The sequence below is a fragment of the Oncorhynchus gorbuscha genome, linkage group LG01, assembly GCF_021184085.1.
Source record: "Oncorhynchus gorbuscha isolate QuinsamMale2020 ecotype Even-year linkage group LG01, OgorEven_v1.0, whole genome shotgun sequence".
Classification (NCBI taxonomy): domain Eukaryota; kingdom Metazoa; phylum Chordata; class Actinopteri; order Salmoniformes; family Salmonidae; genus Oncorhynchus; species Oncorhynchus gorbuscha.
Window position 1 is genome coordinate 6,875,976 of NC_060173.1, and position 16,548 is coordinate 6,892,523.

Genomic DNA, 16,548 nt, shown 5'->3' on the forward strand with positions numbered 1-16,548 from the left:
AGAGAAGACAGAGGAGAGAGAGAGAGAGAGAGAGAGAGAGAGGAGAGAGAGAGGAGAGAGAAATAAGGAGAGAGAGAGAAGAGAGAGAGAGAGAGAGAGAGAGAGAGAGAGAGAGAGAGAGAGAGAGAGAGGAGAGAGAGAGAGAGAGAGAGGAGAGAGAAATAGGAGAGAGAGAGAGAGAGAGGAGAGAGAGAGAGAGAGAAAGAAGGGAGGAGAGAGAGAGGAGAGAGAGAGAGGAGAGAGAGAGAAATAGGAGAGAGAGAAGAGAGAGAGAGAGAGGAGAGGTCTGGAGAGAATGGCCTTCAAGGTAACACAAATTTCACTCCCAAACTCTCAAAGCGTCACTACCCACACGTCGCCCAGAGCCACACGCCCTCTGTCTGCTGGGGAATTATTGGAAAATGTCCTGTCTGCGTGAAGATGGAGAAAGTCATAAATCCACCGTTACGAAAGAGGGAACAAAAATTCAAAGTTGCAATCTTTGATTAAAAAGTTTTGGTTTTGAATCAACATAATTCAGGGTTTCCTTTGTTGATGCTCAATCTGCTCTTCCATACACATCATATTCTCCCCAGAGCCAGCCACCCAGAGCCAGCCACTCAGAGCCAGCCACCCAGAGCCAGCCACTCAGAGCCAGCCACTCAGAGCCAGCCACTCAGAGCCAGCCACTCAGAGCCAGCCACCCAGAGCCACTCAGAGCCAGCCACCCAGAGCCACTCAGAGCCAGCCACTCAGAGCCAGCCAGAGCCAGCCACTCAGAGCCAGCCACCCAGAGCCACTCAGAGCCAGCCACTCAGAGCCAGCCAGAGCCAGCCACTCAGAGCCAGCCACCCAGAGCCACTCAGAGCCAGCCACTCAGAGCCAGCCACCCAGAGCCAGCCACTCAGAGCCAGCCACCCAGAGCCAGCCACCCAGAGCCAGCCACCCAGAGCCAGCCACTCAGAGCGAGCCACCCAGAGCCAGCCACCCAGAGCCACTCAGAGCCAGCCACTCAGAGCCAGCCAGAGCCAGCCACTCAGAGCCAGCCACCCAGAGCCAGCCACCCAGAGCCACTCAGAGCCAGCCACTCAGAGCCAGCCACTCAGAGCCAGCCACTCAGAGCCAGCCACCCAGAGCCACTCAGAGCCAGCCACTCAGAGCCAGCCACCCAGAGCCAGCCACTCAGAGCCAGCCACCCAGAGCCAGCCACCCAGAGCCAGCCACCCAGAGCCAGCCACCCAGAGCCAGCCACTCAAAGCGAGCCACCCAGAGCCAGCCACCCAGAGCCACTCAGAGCCAGCCACCCAGAGCCAGCCACCCAGAGCCACTCAGAGCCAGCCACTCAGAGCCAGCCACACAGAGCCAGCCACACAGAGCCACCCAGAGCCAGCCACTCAGAGCCACCCAGAGCCAGCCACTCAAAGCCAGGCACCCAGAGCCACCCAGAGCCAGCGAGAGCCATCCAGAGCCACCCAGAGCCACTCAGAGCCAGCCACCCAGAGCCACCCAGAGCCACCCAGAGCCAACCAGAGCCAGCCACCCAGAGCCACCGAGACAGCCACCCAGAGCCACCCAGAGCAACCCAGAGCCACCCAGAGCCAGCCACCCAGAGCCAGCCACCCAGAGCCAGCCACCCAGAGCCAGCCACTCAGAGCCAGCCACCCAGAGCCAGCCATTCAAAGCCAGCCACCCAGAGCCACCCAGAGCCAGCCACTCAGAGCCAGCCACTCAGAGCCAGCCACTCAGAGCCAGCCACCCAGAGCCAGCCACTCAGAGCCAGCCACCCAGAGCCAGCCACCCAGAGCCAGCCACTCAGAGCCAGCCACCCAGAGCCACTCAGAGCCAGCCACTCAGAGCCAGCCACCCAGAGCCACTCAGAGCCACTCAGAGCCACTCAGAGCCACTCAGAGCCACTCAGAGCCAGCCACCCAGAGCCACTCAGAGCCAGCCACTCAGAGCCAGCCACCCAGAGCCACTCAGAGCCAGCCACCCAGAGCCAGCCTCCCAGAGCCAGCCACCCAGAGCCAGCCACCCAGCCCAACTGCCTGCTGACAGAGTAGTTTTTTTGTTGTTGCCTCCTTTGGTCCCATCTCCAAGACCACCGCATAGATAAATGCTCAGGATCACTTTCATTTAATGCTTAAAGTGTGTGTTTGCCAGTGAGACTATATGGAGAAGACATTGTGTTTTGTCCAGAGTGTATGTGATACAATTAGTCCAGGCTATGACCTCTACTCCTGTCTGATAGAAGACTGTGACCTCTACTCCTGTCTGATAGAAGACTGACCTCTACTCCTGTCTGATAGAGGACTGTGACCTCTACTCCTGTCTGATAGAGGACTGTGACCTCTACTCCTGTCTGATAGAAGACTGACCTCTACTCCTGACTGGTAGAAGACTGTGACCTCTACTCCTGTCTGGTAGAAGACTGTGACCTCTACTCCTGTCTGGTAGAAGACTGTGACCTCTACTCCTGTCTGGTAGAAGACTGTGACCTCTACTCCTGTCTGGTAGAAGACTGTGACATCTACTCCTGTCTGGTAGAAGACTGTGACCTCTACTCCTGTCTGGTAGAAGACTTTGACCTCTACTCCTGTCTGGTAGAAGACTGACCTCTACTCCTGTCTGTGTGATAAAATACGGTGACTCTACTCCTGTCTGGTAGAAGACTGTGACCTCTACTCCTGTCTGGTAGAAGACTGTGACCTCTACTCCTGTCTGATAGAGGACTGTGACCTCTACTCCTGTCTGGTAGAAGACTGTGACCTCTACTCCTGTCTGATAGAAGACTGACCTCTACTCCTGACTGGTAGAAGACTGTGACCTCTACTCCTGTCTGGTAGAAGACTGTGACCTCTACTCCTGTCTGGTAGAAGACTGTGAGCTCTACTCCTGTCTGGTAGAAGACTGTGACCTCTACTCCTGTCTGGTAGAAGACTGTGACCTCTACTCCTGTCTGGTAGAAGACTGTGACATCTACTCCTGTCTGGTAGAAGACTGTGACCTCTACTCCTGTCTGGTAGAAGACTTTGACCTCTACTATGACCTCTACTACTGTCTGTAGCAATGGTTATCGAAATTGTTAAAAGGTTTTAAAAACAATTCTGATAAATTGAACATTTGGACAATGGATGACGACAAACGTTTTGATTTTCTCTAATTAATCAGATATTAAACCAAATTATAACAATCCAATTTGTAAGTCGCTCTGGATAAGAGCATCTGCTAAATGACTTAAATGTAAATGTAGTCCAGTGATTTTGGTGCAAATTCAAAGTATTCAATTTAATGTCAAGTTTCACTTTTCTGTAAAAAAGTTATGTATATATATACACACTGCTCAACAAAATAAAGGGAACACTTAAACAACATATTCACATTGTTTCTAGTAAGTGAATATTTCAGGAATAGTTCATTGAGTTGTCAGGACTGTCTAATAATTTTTTCACATGAAATAAGAGCTAATAAGACCTTAATTTTCTAAATGTTTTATTTGTATTTATTTATTTAAACTCTACTTAACTAAGTCAGTTAAGAACAAATTGTACACTGCTCAAAAAAATAAAAAATAAACACTTAAACATCACAATGTAACTCCAAGTCAATCACACTTCTGTGAAATCAAACTGTCCACTTAGGACGCAACACTGATTGACAATACATTTTACATGCTGTTGTGCAAATGGAATAGACAACAGGTGGAAATTATAGGCAATTAGCAAGACACCTCCAATAAAGGAGTGGTTCTGCAGGTGGGGACCACAGACCACTTCTCAGTTCCTATGCTTCCTGGCTGATGTTTTGGTCACTTTTGAATGCTGGCGGTGCTTTCACTCTAGTGGTAGCATGAGACGGAGTCTACAACCCACACAAGTGGCTCAGGTAGTGCAGCTCATCCAGGATGCCACATCAATGCGAGCTGTGGCAAGAAGGTTTGCTGTGTCTGTCAGCGTAGTGTCCAGAGCATGGAGGCGCTACCAGGAGACAGGCCAGTACATCAGGAGACGTGGAGGAAGCCGTAGGAGGGCAACAACCCGGCAGCAGGACCGCTACCTCCGCCTTTGTGCAAGGAGGAGCAGGAGGAGCACTGCCAGAGCCCTGCAAAATGACCTCCAGCAGGCCACAAATGTGCATGTCTGCTCAAACGGTCAGAAACAGACTTCATGAGGGTGGTAATGAGTGCCCGACGTCCACAGGTGGGGGTTGTGCTTAGAAGCCCAACACCGTCCAGGACGTTTGGCATTTGCCAGAGAACACCAAGATTGGCAAATTCGCCACTGGCGCCCTGTGCTCTTCACAGATGAAAGCAGGTTCACACTGAGCACGTGACAGAGTCTGGAGACGCCGTGGGGAATGTTCTGCTGCCTGCAACATCCTCCAGCATGACAGGTTTGGCGGTGGGTCAGTCATGGTGTGGGGTAGAATTTCATTGGGGGGCCGCACAACCCTCCATGTGCTCGCTAGAGGTAGCCTGACTGCCATTACGTACCGAGATGAGATCCTCAGACCCCTTGTGAGACCATATGCTGGTGCGGTTGGCCCTGGGTTCCTCCTAATGCAAGACAATGCTAGACCTCATGTGACTGGAGTGTGTCAGCAGTTCCTGCAAGAGGCAGGCATTGATGCTATGGACTGGCCCGCCTATTCTTTAGACCTGAATCCAATTGAGCACATCTGGGACATCATGTTTCGCTCCATCCACCAACGCCACGCAGCACCACAGACTGTCCAGGAGTTGGCGGATGCCAGGTCTGTCCAGGTCTGGGAGGTGATCCCTCAGGAGACCATCCGCCACCTCATCAGCAGCATGTCCAGGCTTTGTAGGGAGGTCATACAGGCACGTGGAGGCCATACACACTACTGAGCCTCATTTTGACTTGTTTTTAAGGACATTACATCAAAGTTGGATCAGCCTGTAGTGTGGTTTTCCACTTTAATTTTGAGTGTGACTCCATGGGCTGATAAATTAGATTTCCATTGACAATTTCTTGCGTGATTTTGTTGTCAGCACATTCAACTATGTAAAGAAAAAAGTATTTAATGAAAATATTTCATTCATTCAGATCTACGATGTGTTATTTTAGTGTTCCCTTTATTTTTTGGAGCAGTATATATATATATATATTCTTATTGTTTCAGGTATTTTCTTTGTATTTTGTTTTCATAGAAAGAAAATAGTATGTGCCACATCTGCATAAATACACAGGGTCTATTTACATGTATGAATAAATTTATATAAATGGGAGGGGCCGGGCTGCAACCACCAACCACTCTCTGTCTACCATACCTCCACTCACCTGCACTGTCTAGACTGCCTCATTAATTATTGTTGTTGTCACATTCTCTTGTATAATTCAATGTGTGTCAATAGCAGGATACCCTCAGATTAATCATCTACAGGTTTGGCTCTAGAGTACAGCCATCTAAACATACTTTACATTGTTTGCGAGATCAGACATAATATCACTTTGATCCGAGTGTCATTTTCTCATTTTCTCATTTTTCATTTTCTGGAAATTGCTTTCATTTTAGCATATCTCATTTGTAAACATTTCAACTGTATTTAAATTATTCCTTCTTTTTTTTTATTCCACAAAAAAAACCCCCACCAAAAAAAAGTTATCTTTCATCTCTTTCTTGTGACAAAACGATGCATTAAAACCAAGACTGAGCTTTAGCGTTGTTACAGATTCAACGGTAAGACAATGTATTTCATTGAGCCCCTTTCAGACATTACCGGAGTGTGTTTGACATTACCGGAGTGTGTTTGACAGGTCGTTACAAACATTTCCGCGGTTAACGACAAGCACAAATATAAAAGAGTAGTGGGAGTAAAAATGAAAGAAAAAAAATATATCCAACGAGATTGAAGTGACAACTGGATTTGCAAACCCTTCAAACACAGGAAATAGATGACTGAGATCCTCAGGTCCTCAGGTCCTCTACTGTCTGTGTGTGATAAAAATGAGTCCAGATCAGACTCTCCTGTTCCTGGAGAGAGAACCTCCTGTAGGTTTTAACTCCAACCCTGTTCCTGGAGAGCTAGCCTCCTGTAGGTTTTAACACCAACCCTGTTCCTGGAGAGAGAACCTCGTGTAGGTTTTAACTCCAACACTGTTCCTGGAGAGCTAGCCTCCTGTAGGTTTTAACTCCAACCCTGTTCCTGGAGAGCTAGCCTCCTGTAGGTTTTAACTCCAACCCTGTTCCTGGAGAGCTAGCCTCCTGTAGGTTTTAACTCCAACCCTGTTCCTGGAGAGCTAGCCTCCTGTAGGTTTTAACTCCATCCCTGTTCCTGGAGAGCTAGCCTCCTGTAGGTTTTAACACCAACCCTGTTCCCGGAGAGCTCGCCTCCTGAAGGTTTTAACTTCAATCCTACAGGAGGGTAGCTCTCCAGGAACAGGGTTGGAGAGCCCTGGTCGAAGCTGTGACCTATGACCTCTACTCCTGCCTGTGTGTGTGAGAGAAGGAACCCATGGAGAACAAGGAACGGAAGGGAGGAAGAGAGAGGGAGGAGGAAGGAGGAGAGAGGGGGACGCGCTAGTCTGAAGCAACAGCAGCAGGCTGTTCCCATAGACATCCTCCCTCACACCAAACCGACGTGCGCCATTGTGCGCAAATTGATTTTGTCCGCCCACACCAAACGCGATCAGGACACGCAGGTTGAAATATCACAAACAAACTCTGAACCAATTATATTAATTTGCAGACAGGTCGAAAAGCAGTAAACATTTATGGCAATTTAGCTGACTAGCTTGCTGTTACTAGCTCATTTATCCTGGGATATAAACATTGAGTTGTTATTTTACCTGAAATGCACAAGGTCCTCTACTCCGACAATTAATCCACACATAAAACAGTCAATCAAATCGTTTCTAGTCATCTCTCCTCCTTCCAGACTTTTTCTTCTTTAGACTTTACATGTTGATTGGCATCTAACTTTCATAATAAGGTGTATTACCACAACCGACCTCAGTTCACCTTTCAATCACCCACGTGGTTATAACCAATGAGGAAATGGAAGAGGCAGGACTTGCATCGCGTTCTGTATCACAAATAGAAGCAACTTCTGCTCGAGCAGTGTGGGTGCAATGATTGAATAACACGCTGCGACGAGTCCGGTTTGGGTAGCGACTCGCTCTCTCGCTCTCACTGTCCCCTACTCGTTCCTCATCAGACACTAAAACACACCAGCAGGAGAGTCGGGGTGGGGGCGGAAGAGGAGGGCGGGGGGTAGGGTGGAGGGGTGCACATTGCCTGGGGACAGGGAGATTCACATCAGCTCTCTGTCTCTCTCTATGTTTCTCACACACACACACACACACACACACACACACACACACACACACACACACACACACACACACACACACACACACACACACACACACACACACACACACACACACACACACACACACACACACACACACACACACACACACACACACACACACACACAGACAGGGCCTCCCGCGCCACTCTCACCCGCTGGCATTAACACAGGACACAGGTCATCAATTAGAGCTGACCTAAAAGGCCTGTCAGTCTGTCTGCACAGAACACTCAACACAGACCCTGTCTGCCTGTCTGCACAGAACACTTAACACGGAACCTGTCTGTCTGTCTGTTTGTCTGTCTGCACAGAACACTCAACACAGAACCTGTCTGCCTGTCTGCACAGAACACTCAACACAGACCCTGTCTGTCTGTCTGCACAGAACACTCAACACAGAACCTGTCTGTCTGTCTGCACAGAACACTCAACACGGAACCTGTCTGTCTGTCTGTCTGTTTGTCTGTCTGTACAGAACACTCAACACGGAAGCTGTCTGTCTGTCTGTCTGTCTGTCTGTCTGTCTGTCTGTCTGTCTGTCTGTCTGTCTGTCTGTCTGTCTGTCTGTCTGTCTGTCTGTCTGTCTGTCTGTCTGTACAGAACACTCAACACGGAACCTGTCTGTCTGTCTGCACAGAACACTCAACACGGAACCTGTCTGTCTGTCTGTTTGTCTGTCTGCACAGAACACTCAACACAGAACCTGTCTGCCTGTCTGCACAGAACACTCAACACAGACCCTGTCTGTCTGTCTGCACAGAACACTCAACACAGAACCTGTCTGTCTGTCTGCACAGAACACTCAACACGGAACCTGTCTGTCTGTCTGTTTGTCTGTCTGTACAGAACACTCAACACGGAAGCTGTCTGTCTGTCTGTCTGTCTGTCTGTCTGTCTGTCTGTCTGTCTGTCTGTCTGTCTGTCTGTCTGTCTGTCTGTCTGTCTGTCTGTCTGGCTGTCTGTACAGAACACTCAACACGGAACCTGTCTGTCTGTCTGCACAGAACACTCAACACGGAACCTGTCTGTCTGTCTGTTTGTCTGTCTGTACAGAACACTCAACACGGAAGCTGTCTGTCTGTCTGTCTGTCTGTCTGTCTGTCTGTCTGTCTGTCTGTCTGTCTGTCTGTCTGTCTGTCTGTCTGTCTGTACAGAACACTCAACACGGAACCTGCCTGTCTGTCTGCACAGAACACTCAACACGGAACCTGCCTGTCTGCACAGAACACTCAACACGGAACCTGTCTGTCTGTCTGTTTGTCTGTCTGTACAGAACACTCAACACGGAAGCTGTCTGTCTGTCTGTCTGTCTGTCTGTCTGTCTGTCTGTCTGTCTGTCTGTCTGTCTGTCTGTCTGTCTGTCTGTCTGTCTGTCTGTCTGTCTGTCTGTCTGTCTGTCTGTCTGTCTGTCTGTCTGTCTGTCTGTCTGTCAATGATTGAATAACACGCTGCGACGAGTCCGGTTTGGGTAGTGACTCGCTCTCTCGCTCTCTCGCTCTCACTGTCCCCTACTCGTTCCTCATCAGACACTAAAACACACCAGCAGGAGAGACGGGGTGGGGGCGGAAGAGGAGGGCGGGGGGTAGGGTGGAGGGGTGCACATTGCCTGGGGACAGGGAGATTCAGATCAGCTCTCTGTCTCTCTATGTTTCTCTATCACACACACACACAGACACACACAGACACACATACAGGGCCTCCCGCGCCACTCTCACTTGCTGGCATTAACACAGGACACAGGTCATCAATTAGAGCTGACCTAAAAGGCCTGTCAGTCTGTCTGCACAGAACACTCAACACAGAACCTGTCTGCCTGTCTGCACAGAACACTCAACACAGACCCTGCCTGTCTGTCTGCACAGAACACTCAACACGGAACCTGTCTGTCTGTCTGTTCGTCTGTCTGTACAGAACACTCAACACGGAAGCTGTCTGTCTGTCTGTCTGTCTGTCTGTCTGTCTGTCTGTCTGTCTGTCTGTCTGTCTGTCTGTCTGTCTGTCTGTCTGTCTGTCTGTCTGTCTGTCTGTCTGTCTGTCTGTCTGTCTGTCTGTCTGTCTGTCTGTCTGTCTGTCTGTCTGTCTGTCTGTCTGTCTGTCTGTCAATGTGTTTCTAATAGCAGTAAGGACTATCTGTTATTCAATGTGTTTCTATGGGCTAATAGCAGTAAGGACTATCTGTTATTCAATGTGTTTCTAATAGCAGTAAGGACTATCTGTTATTCAATGTGTTTCTATTGGCTAATAGCAGTAAGGACTGTATGTCATTCAATGTGTTTCTATTGGCTAATAGCAGTAAGGACTATCTGTTATTCAATGTGTTTCTAATAGCAGTAAGGACTATCTGTTATTCAATGTGTTTCTATGGGCTAATAGCAGTAAGGACTATCTGTTATTCAATGTGTTTCTATTGGCTAATAGCAGTAAGGACTATCTGTTATTCAATGTGTTTCTATTGGCTAATAGCAGTAAGGACTATCTGTTATTCAATGTGTTTCTAATAGCAGTAAGGACTATCTGTTATTCAATGTGTTTCTATTGGCTAATAGCAGTAAGGACTATCTGTTATTCAATGTGTTTCTAATAGCAGTAAGGACTATCTGTTATTCAATGTGTTTCTAATAGCAGTAAGGACTATCTGTTATTCAATGTGTTTCTATTGGCTAATAGCAGTAAGGACTATCTGTTATTCAATGTGTTTATAATAGCAGTAAGGACTATCTGTTATTCAATGTGTTTCTAATAGCAGTAAGGACTATCTGTTATTCAATGTGTTTCTAATAGCAGTAAGGACTATCTGTTATTCAATGTGTTTCTAATAGCAGTAAGGACTATCTGTTATTCAATGTGTTTCTATGGGCTAATAGCAGTAAGGACTATCTGTTATTCACTGTGTTTCTAATAGCAGTAAGGACTATCTGTTATTCACTGTGTTTCTATTGGCTAATAGCAGTAAGGACTATCTGTGATTCAATGTGTTTCTATTGGCTAATAGCAGTAAGGACTATCTGTTATTCAATGTGTTTCTATTGGCTAATAGCAGTAAGGACTATCTGTTATTCAATGTGTTTCTATTGGCTAATAGCAGTAAGGACTATCTGTTATTCAATGTGTTTCTATTGGCTAATAGCAGTAAGGACTATCTGTTATTCAATGTGTTTCTATTGGCTAATAGCAGTAAGGACTATCTGTTATTCAATGTGTTTCTAATAGCAGTAAGGACTATCTGTTATTCAATGTGTTTCTAATAGCAGTAAGGACTATCTGTTATTCAATGTGTTTCTAATAGCAGTAAGGACTATCTGTTATTCAATGTGTTTCTATGGGCTAATAGCAGTAAGGACTGTCTGTTATTGAATGTGTTTCTATTGGCTAATAGCAGTAAGGACTATCTGTTATTCAATGTGTTTCTAATAGCAGTAAGGACTATCTGTTATTCAATGTGTTTCTATGGGCTAATAGCAGTAAGGACTATCTGTTATTCAATGTGTTTCTATGGGCTAATAGCAGTAAGGACTATCTGTTTTTCAATGTGTTTCTAATAGCAGTAAGGACTATCTGTTATTCAATGTGTTTCTATTGGCTAATAGCAGTAAGGACTGTTATTCAATATGTTTCTATTGGCTAATAGCAGTAAGGACTGTCTGTTATTCAATGTGTTTCTATGGGCTAATAGCAGTAAGGACTATCTGTTATTCAATGTGTTTCTATTGGCTAATAGCAGTAAGGACTATCTGTTATTCAATACATATTTTTTTAAATGTTTTTTTGTTGATACTTCAATGGGTCGTACAATTCTAAATTAAACGTCTAAATGATCCCTGGTATGACCTTAAAACCATTTCATGTAGTATAGTAGAACCCCCTGCCCCTTCCTGCAGCTGAGAAAGGGCTTCGACTCTGCCGGGTTAACTGTGACGTTAGCCAACTTCTTATCCCACCACAACAGGAAAATGTACACGTCGTAAGGTTATTATCAACAAATTATTCACAAGTATGGCGATCTGCTAACACAACTGTTGTGAATGTAAGGGAACTGAAACCATTGCATTTTCTGTCAGATTTAGAGCTTTCTCTCACGCATTTGATATATGTATATAAATGCATAAATCATGGGTTTCACTCCGGTTACCACGGCAACAATCGAAAACAACAGCGTCAAAGTTGAATGTCTCTTTGCTCGGTTGAGGCAAACAATGGCGGATATAAAAAAAAAGGCGAACGCCGACAAGAATGTGTTGGTGACAGACAGGTGGAGAGGAAAGAGAGAGAGAGAGAGAGGAGGGGATGGAGAGAGAGAGAGAGAGAGAGAGAGAGAGAGGGGATGGAGAGAGAGAGAGAGAGAGAGAGAGAGAGAGAGGAGAGAGAGAGAGAGAGAGAGAGAGAGAGAGAGAGAGAGAGAGAGAGAGAGAGAGAGAGAGAGAGAGGAGAGAGAGAGAGAGGGATGGAGAGGGCGAGAGAGAGAGAGGGATGGAGAGAGAGAGAGGAGGAGAGAGAGAGAGAGATGGAGGATGGAGAGAGAGAGGGATGGAGAGAGAGAGAGAGAGAGAGAGAGAGAGAGAGAGAGAGAGAGAGAGGAGGTGATGGAGAGAGAGAGAGAGAGGAGGGGATGGAGAGAGAGAAGGAGAAGGAGGGGCTGGAGAGAGAGAGGGAGAGGCTGGGGCGAGAGAGAGAAGGAGGGGATGAGAGAGAGAGAGAGAGAGAGAGAGAGAGAGAGAGAGAGAGAAGGAGGGGATGGAGAGAGAGAGAGAAGGAGGGGCTGGAGCGAGAGAGAGAGAAGGAGGGGCTGGAGAGAGAGAGAAGGAGGGGCTGGAGCGAGAGAGAGGGAGAAGGAGGGGCTTGAGTGAGAGAGGGAGAAGGAGGGGCTGGAGTGAGAGAGAGAGAGAGAGAGAGAGAGAGAGAGAGAGAGAGAGAGAGAGAGAGAGAGAGAGAGAAGGAGGGATGGGGAGAGAGAGAGAGGAGGCGAAGGAGAGAGAGATGGAGGGAGAAGGAGAGGCTGGAGAGCGAGAGGGAGAAGGAGGGGATGGAGAGAGAGAGGGAGAAGGAGGAGCTGGAGAGAGAGGGAGAAGGAGGGGCTGGAAAGAGTGACAGAGGGAGGGGCTGAACAGATGGAGGTGGCTGATCTGAGAGCCAGGGCAAGAAGGGACTGCTACGCTATCAAAGGGAACATACAATTTGACATCCCAATTAGGATCAGGCTAAAAAGACTTCAATCAGTTAAAACACCCATTGCCTTTTATGGTTGTGAGGTCTGGGGTTGACTTACTAACCAAGAATTCACAAAATTGGACAAACACCAAATTGAGTCTCTGCATGCAGAATTCTGCAGAAATATCCTGTGTGCAACGTAGAACACCAAATAATGCATGCAGAGCAGAATTAGGCCAATAGTAAATGCATGCTCTTCAACCATTCGCTGCCCGCCCTTCCATCATCACTACTCTGGACGGTTCTGACTTAGAATACGTGGACAACTACAAATACCGAGGTGTCTGGTTAGACTGTAAACTCTCATTTCAGACTCACATTAAACATCTCCAATCCAAAATTAAATGTAGAATCGGCTTCCTATTTCGCAACAAAGCATCCTTCACTCATGCTACCAAACATACCCTTGTAAAACTGACCATCCTAACAATCCTAGACTTCGGTGATGTCATCTATAAAATAGCCTCCAACACTCTACTCAACAAATTGGATGCAGTCTATCACAGTGTCATCCGTTTTATCACCAAAGCCCCATATACTACCCACCACTGCGACCTGTATGCTCTCATTGGCTGGCACTCGCTTCATACTCGTGGCCAAACCCACTGGCTACAGGTCAACTATAAGTCTCTCCGCTTGATCTCAGCTCACTCGTCACCATAGCAGCACCCACCCATAGCTCGCGCTCCAGCAGGTATATCTCACTGGTCATCCCCAAAGCCAATTCTTCCTTTGGCCGCCTCTCCTTCCAGTTCTCTGCTGCCAATGACTGGAACTAACTGAAAAATCACTGAAACTGGAAACACTTATCTCCCTCGCTAGCTTTAAGCACCAGCTGTCAGAGCAGCTCACAGATCACTGCACCTGTACATAGCCCATCAGTAAATAGCCCATCTATCTACCTCATCCCCATACTGTATTTATTTATCTTGCTCCTTTGCACCCCAGAATCTCTACTTGCACATTCATCTTCTGCACAATCTACCATTCCAGTGTTTAATTGCTATACTGTAATTACTTATTTATTGCCTTACCTCTCTTATCCTTACCTCATTTCCACATGCTGTTTATACATTTTTCGACTGTATTATTGACGGTACGTTTGTTTACCGACCCATTATTAACTGTTTTACTCCATGTGTAACTCTGTGTTGTTGTATGTGTCGAACTGCTTTGCTTTATCTTGGCCAGGTCGCAATTGTAAATGAGAACTTGTTCTCAACTAGCCTACCTGGTTAAATAAAGGTGAAATGAAAAAAATACAAAAATAAAACTCGCTAATTATTAAAATCCAGAAAAGAGCTGTTAAATTATCCAACCACCGAAAAGGAAGCGATTCCCAAACCTTCCATAACAAAGCCATCACCTACAGAGAGATGAACGTGGAGAAGAGTCCCCTAAGCAAGCTGGTCCTGGGGCTCTGTTCACAAACACAACCTACAGAGCCCCAGGACAGCAACACAATTAGACCCAACCAATTCATGAGAAAACAAAAAGATAATTACTTGACACATTGGAAAGAATTTACAAAAAACAGAAAACTAGAATGCTATTTGGCCCGAAACAGAGAGTACATAGTGGCAGAATACCTGACCACTGTGACTGAGCCAAAATTAAGGAAAGCTTTGACTATGTACAGACTCAGAGCCTTGCTATTCCATAGGCAGACATGGCTCTGAAGAGAAGACAGGCTATGTGCTCACTGCCCACAAAATGAGGTGGAATCTGAGCTACACTTCCTTACCTCCTGCCAAATGTATGACCATATTAGAGAGACATATTTCCCGCAGATTACACAGACCCACAAAGAATTCAAAAACAAATCAAATGTTGATAAAACTCCCATATCTACTGGGTGAAATACCACAGTGTGCCATCTCAGCAGCAAGATTTGTGACCTGTTGCTGGAAAGAGATGTGGGGTGGGGGGCCTGGAGAGGTAGGTAGAGGGAGGTGTCTGGAGAGAGAGGGAGAGGGCTGGAGAGAGAGGGAGGACAGCTGGAGAGAGAGGGAGATGGAGGTGTCTGGAGAGAGAGGGAGAGGGCTGGAGAGAGAGGGAGGACAGCTGGAGAGAGGGAGATGGAGGTGTCTGGAGAGAGGAAAAGGGCTGGAGAGAGAGAGAGAGAGAGAGAGAGAGAGAGAGAGAGAGAGAGAGAGAGAGAGAGAGGGAGAGGACTGGAGAGAGAGAGGGAGCGGACTGGAAAGAGAGGGAGAGGACTGGAGAGAGAGGGAGAGGACTGGAGAGAGAGGGATAGGACTGGAGAGAGAGGGAGATGGAGATGGCTGGAGAGAGAGGGAGGGGCTGGAGAGAGAGGGAGGGAGATGGAGATGGCTGGAGAGAGAGGGAGAAGGCTGAGAGTGGGAGAGGGCTGGAGAGAGAGGGAGAGGGCTGAGAGAGAGGGAGGGGCTGAGAGAGAGGGAGGGGTCTGGAGAGAGAGGGAGGGGTCTGGAGAGAGAGGGAGGGGTCTGGAGAGAAAGGGAGGGGTCTGGAGAGAGAGGGAGGGGTCTGGAGAGAGGGGGAGGGGTCTGGAGAGAGGGAGAGGGCTGGAGAGAGAGGGAGAGGGCTGGAGAGAGAGGGAGAGGGCTGGAGAGAGAGGGAGAGGGCTGGAGAGAGAGGGAGAGGACTGGAGAGAGGGGGAGAGGACTGGAGAGAGGGGAAGAGGACTGGAGAGCGAGGGAGAGGGCTGGAGAGAGATGGAGAGGGCTGGAGAGAAGGGGAGAGGGCTGGAGAGAGAGGGAGGACAGCTGGAGAGAGAGGAAGATGGAGGTGTCTGGAGAGAGAGGGAGAGGGCTGAGAGAGAGGGAGAGGGAGAGGGCTGGAGAGAGAGAGAGGGAGAGGACTGGAGAGAGAGAGGGAGCGGACTGGAAAGAGAGGGAGAGGACTGGAGAGAGAGGGAGAGGACTGGAGAGAGAGGGATAGGACTGGAGAGAGAGGGAGATGGAGATGGCTGGAGAGAGAGGGAGGGGCTGGAGAGAGAGGGAGGGAGATGGAGATGGCTGGAGAGAGAGGGAGAAGGCTGAGAGTGGGAGAGGGCTGGAGAGAGAGGGAGAGGGCTGAGAGGGAGGGAGGGGTGAGAGAGAGGGAGGGGTCTGGAGAGAGAGGGAGGGGTCTGGAGAGAGGGGAGGGGTCTGGAGAGAGAGGGAGGGGTCTGGAGAGAGAGGGAGGGGTCTGGAGAGAGGGGGAGGGGTCTGGAGAGAGAGGGAGGGGTCTGGAGAGAGAGGGAAAGGGCTGGAGAGAGAGGGAGAGGACTGGAGAGAGAGGGAGAAAGGGAGAGGGCTGGAGAGAGATGGGGGGCTGGAGAGGGCTGGAGAGAGGGGGAGGGGGCTGGAGAGAGGGGGAGGGGCTGGAGAGAGAGGCAGGGGTCTGGAGAGAGAGGGAGGGGTCTGGAGAGACAGGGAGGGGGCTGGAGAGAGAGGGAGGGGGCTGGAGAGAGAGGAAGAGGGCTGGAGAGAGAGGGAGAGGACTGGAGAGAGAGGGAGAGGGCTGGAGAGAGAGGGAGAGGGCTGGAGAGAGAGGGAGAGGGCTGGAGAAAGAAAAAGAAGGAGGCAGAAGGAGTCCATAGAGGTAGAAGTGGAGAAAAAAAATAGAATAAAGGATGTTCTAAAGGTAAACAAAAAGGTATTCCTACAGGGCTTCATTGGGCCAGCCTCGGTGTGTGTGTGTGTGTGTTCAGTTAGTGGCCATGGCGATGCAGGTGCCAGGTGGCATACACAACCCTATCTGGTCCTAGGCCCTGTGCCAATCACTGTGTAGTTTCTACTGTCCTCTGTGTTCTAATCGGTGCTCGCCAAGACATTTAACCCTTAATCACAAACCTTTTCTCCCTTTTCTCTCCCTGCTCTCATCCTGTATCAACGGTTTTTACATACTCTCAATTCAATTTAAAGGCTTCTCTCTCTCTCCAGTCTCTCTCTCTCTCCAGTCTCTCTCTCTCTCCAGTCTCTCTCTCTCTCCAGTCTCTCACTCCAGTCTCTCTCTCTCTCCAGTCTCTCTCTCTCTCCAGTCTCTCTCTCTCTCCAGTCTCTCTCTCT

The 16,548-nt window shown here is 48.4% G+C and overlaps 1 protein-coding gene across 1 annotated transcript; it reads left to right on the top strand.

Moving 5' to 3' along the window:
• The first annotated feature begins 534 nt into the window (after positions 1-534).
• LOC124039207 (proteoglycan 4-like) lies at positions 535-2,031 on the top strand. Its single transcript, XM_046355140.1, has one exon. It carries the CDS (start codon positions 535-537, stop codon positions 2,029-2,031), a length of 1,497 nt encoding a protein of 498 aa, XP_046211096.1.
• The last annotated feature ends 14,517 nt before the right edge of the window (positions 2,032-16,548 follow it).